This window comes from Protobothrops mucrosquamatus, unplaced genomic scaffold (genome assembly GCF_001527695.2).
Source record: "Protobothrops mucrosquamatus isolate PMUCROS unplaced genomic scaffold, P.Mucros_1.0 scaffold608, whole genome shotgun sequence".
NCBI classification, from domain to species: Eukaryota; Metazoa; Chordata; class Lepidosauria; order Squamata; family Viperidae; genus Protobothrops; species Protobothrops mucrosquamatus.
Genome location: NW_015386906.1, coordinates 170563 through 175112, shown reverse-complemented (window position 1 = coordinate 175112; position 4550 = coordinate 170563). Strand labels below are relative to the sequence as shown.

The following is a 4550-nucleotide window of genomic DNA, read 5'->3' as shown; positions in this document are numbered from 1 at the left end:
CTAGTCCAACCCCCTAGTCAGGCAGGAAACCCTATACCATTTCAGACAAATGGCTGTCCAGTCTCTTCTTAAAAACTTCCAGTGTTGGAGTATTCACAGCTTCTGGAGGCAGGTTGTTCCACTGATTAATTGTTCTGTCAGGAAATTTCTTAGTTCTAGGTTGCTTCTCTCTTTGATTAGTTTCCACCCGTTGCTTCTTGTCCTGCTTTCAGGCGCCTTGGAAAATAGCTTGACACCCTCTTCTTTGTGGCTGCCCCTGATGAGATATTGGAACACTGCTATCATGTCCCCCCTCGTCCTTCTCTTCATTAAACTAGACATACCCAATTCCAGCAGCCTTTCCTTATATGTTTTAGCCTCCAGTTCCCTAATCATCTTTGTTGCTCTTCTCTGTACTCTTTCTAGAGTCTCAACATCTTTTTTACATCGTGGTGATCAAAACTGGATGTAGTATTCCAAGTGTGGCCTTACCAAGGCATTGTAAAGTGGTATTAACACTTCACATGATCTTGATTCTATCCCTCTGTTAATGTAGCCTAGCACTGTGTTGGCCTTTTTGGCAGCTGCAGCACACTGCTGGCTCATTATTTAGGTGATTGTCCACTGGGATTCCGAGATCCCTCTCACAGTTACTATTGAGCAAGGTACCATTGAGCAAGATGTATAGAATTGTATTGTTTGCATGAGTATTTGGTCCTGTGTTCTGTCCTGATGAAGAAATACTTCTTACAAAGAATCATACTTTGCTTCAGCAGTTCAGTACACCTGGGAAATTTATATAATGGCTCCATAATATAGACAGCAACATGCTTCAGTTGGCTCAGCAATATATAAAATATAAAACATTCTGTCAATATCCTGAGGTTTTAGTGATATTCTTTATATAAAATTTCAATAACATGCACTGCCCACATTTGAAGGACACTGCATTCAGAGATCTATATTTAGAAATTAAATTAATCTTTGCATTTTATGTGCCCATTTTACTTACGTGCTGGGGAAGGAGAAAATTATTAGATAAGGTGTGAAGCAAGTCTTTTTTTTTTCTTCTCCTGCTGGGGAGGATACGAATGACTCCTCCAAAGAGGAAACATCCCATTGTTGCATAAGATTTGATATGTCTAAAATATTTCAAGATTATAACACCGTCTCGCTGAACTGTCTTGTTCCAACTTTACCAGAATTGGTTCAGTTTTGAAAATAATAGAATAATTCACTCTTGATACAATTAAAATAGTCAGTTTCAAGGTCAGACATCTTCCATTAAATCAGAACAGCTATTCTCACATCAAGACACTTCCAGCAAGGATGGAACAGGGCATTTTGAGGTTGAAGCATTCCATATTCTCAGTTTCTGCTAACAAGCAGTGTAAGTTTTATTCATGGCAACAGTAGCTTGAATTTTGCTTCCCTGAAAAAATATGTTTTTATTTTTTATTTTTGTGAGCAACCAGTGTACATTCACAATGCAACTGCACCTACAAAAAATCCTGCTCTGCTGATGCAAACAAACTGTCATCTTCTTATGAATTTTGAACTTCATGCTTCAAAAATCCTTATAAAAGCAGAATGATGCCAATTCATTATATTACACTTTTATTTTACAGTTTTTCAAAATCTGTTTTACAGATACATTAACTGGGACAGCTGCAATACTGACCAAAAAAAGCATACCTATAAACCAAATACACGTTTTAATATTTACTAGTATAGAATCACTAATATCCAAAGAGATGTGTCATGTAGTAAAGAGGATGTGCGGCAATGCAAAATGTAGAGAAAAGATGTTAAAATAAAAAGTAAACATTGCATTCATGGTTACACAGCAGAGATCTTTGCAAACACATTTGGTATTGTAACATTCTAGACAGCAATATGCTTTGTAATACATATTGATTATAATACATGCCTTAGAAAGCTTGTATTCTGTGTAAACTTTAACCAAATAAACCAGATAATGATAAAACAGAAAATAATCTAATCTGAAAGTAAGTTCTTCATCTTAAAAGGACACTGAATTCAGATGAACTTTAAATTATTTTTGGAATATTCCTTCTCTCTTGCACATTATTTTCCTTTAAATGAGAATTTCATGATGCTACTTAATTGCTGCTATTGTGCAAGACAAATATAAGGTCTTCCAAAGCTTTGCCTCAAAAAAGTCAGTAGCACAAAATGATTTATAAAGGACTTAATTTTGAACAGCACTGCAATTCCTCAGCTACACTCCTGTGGTGCAAAGTAGCAGTTGTTCTAACAAACTGAGAAAAATCTCAGCCAAAATTTCAATAATCTAACTGCTGTTCTCAACATCTTACCTACTGAAACAGCACTTGTTTTATCATTATTGGGAACTAAAAGACAAGATCCAAGCGCTTTGGAACTTCTTTAATGAGCTACAATACCAGAAGATGATGCTCTCCAAGTACAGGGTTTTAACAGACTAGCTACAGTGCACTTTTAGGGACTCTTCATATTTTCAAAGATGCCCCTCAAATCCTAGATATCAGGCACTAGTTTTGCCCTGCTCCTGGCTCTGACATGACATAAACTGTCATACAGCTCCAAATATCAGCCCTATTGACACAGGACAGCAGCTTCTTTAAAAGGCAATAGGAATAACATACGGTTTCCATCAAGCCAAAATGTTTAAAATGTAGATAGGGCACAATGGCATATTCAGCATCCAGTTCCTTATCCCTTCTCCATAATAATCTTACATGTTCAGCTCTCACTCAAAGCTTGTTTTCAACTCAATCACCACACTTCTGACTACAGACAAACCATTATGGGAATAGATTGAAGTTTTTGAAAAGCAATGACCTGCATTCCAATCAATAGTGTCTTGTCGTACTTGGAAAGTCAGCCACAGCCTTCGTCAGAAGCAGTTTTTACAGCAGATTATTTATAATCTGTATAAATATACATGCATTTCTGTCTTAACCTCTTTTTACTAAAATTTTCATACTGAAAGTGGTTATCGGCTGACAATTAAAAAAACAAATCTCTCAAGTTTATTCAAGTCTTCTTACATTTCTACAAATAGAGCATGTCACACTGGCACTGAAAAAAGTTGAACAAATCTGTCTTTTTTTCCTTCTAGAGCCATCTAATTGAAATATATAATCTGAAATAAGGCTAAAAGGAAAAGAAAAAAGGCATTTCATTTTGTAAAATCAGACCTAACAATTTCTTTGCACTTATGTCCTGACATTGACACTGAGTGGGCTCTGCATATATTTATCATAACTGTTAACATAAAGCTTCATAAATTCAAAAATGTTTGGTTGATCATGGACCCACATTAAAAGAATTAGAAAATAAAACATAAAAGGTGGGGGGAGGGAATGAACCAACGTTGATTTGAAGCTTCATCTTCTGACTGCTCAAAAGGCCAAAATATCCAATAAAATGTAAAACACAGTATATATTTTGTGTAGTCTAAAAAATCTGTTACGATAACTTATTGCAAATTGCACTTGGCAGTTCGCCAAAATAATGGAAAAACTACCCCCTGTTGGTTGGCACAGTCCTTTAGCCTTGATTCAAAGTCACCAATAGAAGGACCTGGAAAGAAAATTTGCAGCTGTGCTCAGCCAACTGGCTGCCCCTTCTGGGTGTGATCCAACACGGGACACGGCTTTGTCTTGCTCCTTTGAAGGACTTTCATCTTCTGGTAAGTATTCAGGGAGGTCAGTATTTTGCTCCACTTCTACTGGAGTATCTTGGAAAGGAACCAACATCTGCATAAAATGGAACACGGTGTTAACATGCATCATGGAACATCACACAAGATCTGCTTTTGCTTTTCAGCTACATTTATTTCTGCAATCATTTTTAGATCATTTAACTTCTAGCAGTAGAAAGGATAAAAATGACTTTTTAAAACACATATTTCTTTTCCTCTTCAAGCTCATGAATTCTACTAGAACTAGACTAGCCAAACATAGATGACATGGAAAATTCCACTCCTGAAGCTTTTCTTATCCGCATATAACTGTTGTGCTATTATGCAGATATTGGTGCTCAAAGCAGATTGGAAAATTTATCTGCCTAGAATCTCGTGTATATGTGGTGAATATTGTTATATCAGATAAAAAGATTACAATGATTGTTGCTGCTGTTATCTTAGTGCCAACGCTTTTAACAATTTACTTTTATAGGGTGGGCAGTTCTCTCACCTCTTCTCCGCTTTCACTTTTTACAACTTGCTGGGCTTTCATAATTTTGGTTGATGCTATTGCTGTGGCCAGTGCCTGCACAAAAATGGAAAACAATAAGTAGAACAGGATTTTAAAAAGTATCTACCTGAAGCTGAAAATAGTGAAAGCAAACCATTGGGAACACTTACCTCTGCTTTTAAATCTGATCTGATTCTGACAACACATCTTTGAATTGCCATTTGAAACGTAAAGCTGATGACCCCTTTAATTTTAAGTAAGGCTTCTTCGCACAGGTTCCTCCGTGACTGGAAATTAAAGAGATGCATTTAATGGGTCGATACTACGTAAATAACATGAAGTTAACGCATACGTGCATGTGATGCTGTA

The 4550-nt window shown here is 36.4% G+C and overlaps 1 protein-coding gene across 6 annotated transcripts in view; it reads right to left on the bottom strand.

The window, feature by feature from the left end:
- Positions 1-3421: 3421 nt before the first annotated feature.
- The window catches only part of ARMC1 (armadillo repeat containing 1), a 21643-nt gene continuing 20514 nt past the window's right edge, over positions 3422-4550 (bottom strand). For all 6 annotated transcript variants that reach the window (XM_015817620.1, XM_015817622.1, XM_015817624.1 and 3 more), the window contains exons 5-7: positions 4352-4468; positions 4182-4256; positions 3422-3743 (exon numbers count right to left, since the gene is read on the bottom strand). In XM_015817620.1, the coding sequence (XP_015673106.1) occupies positions 3552-3743; positions 4182-4256; positions 4352-4468 (384 nt within the window). In that variant the 3' untranslated portion in view covers positions 3422-3551. The remainder of the gene's footprint in view (positions 3744-4181; positions 4257-4351; positions 4469-4550) is intronic.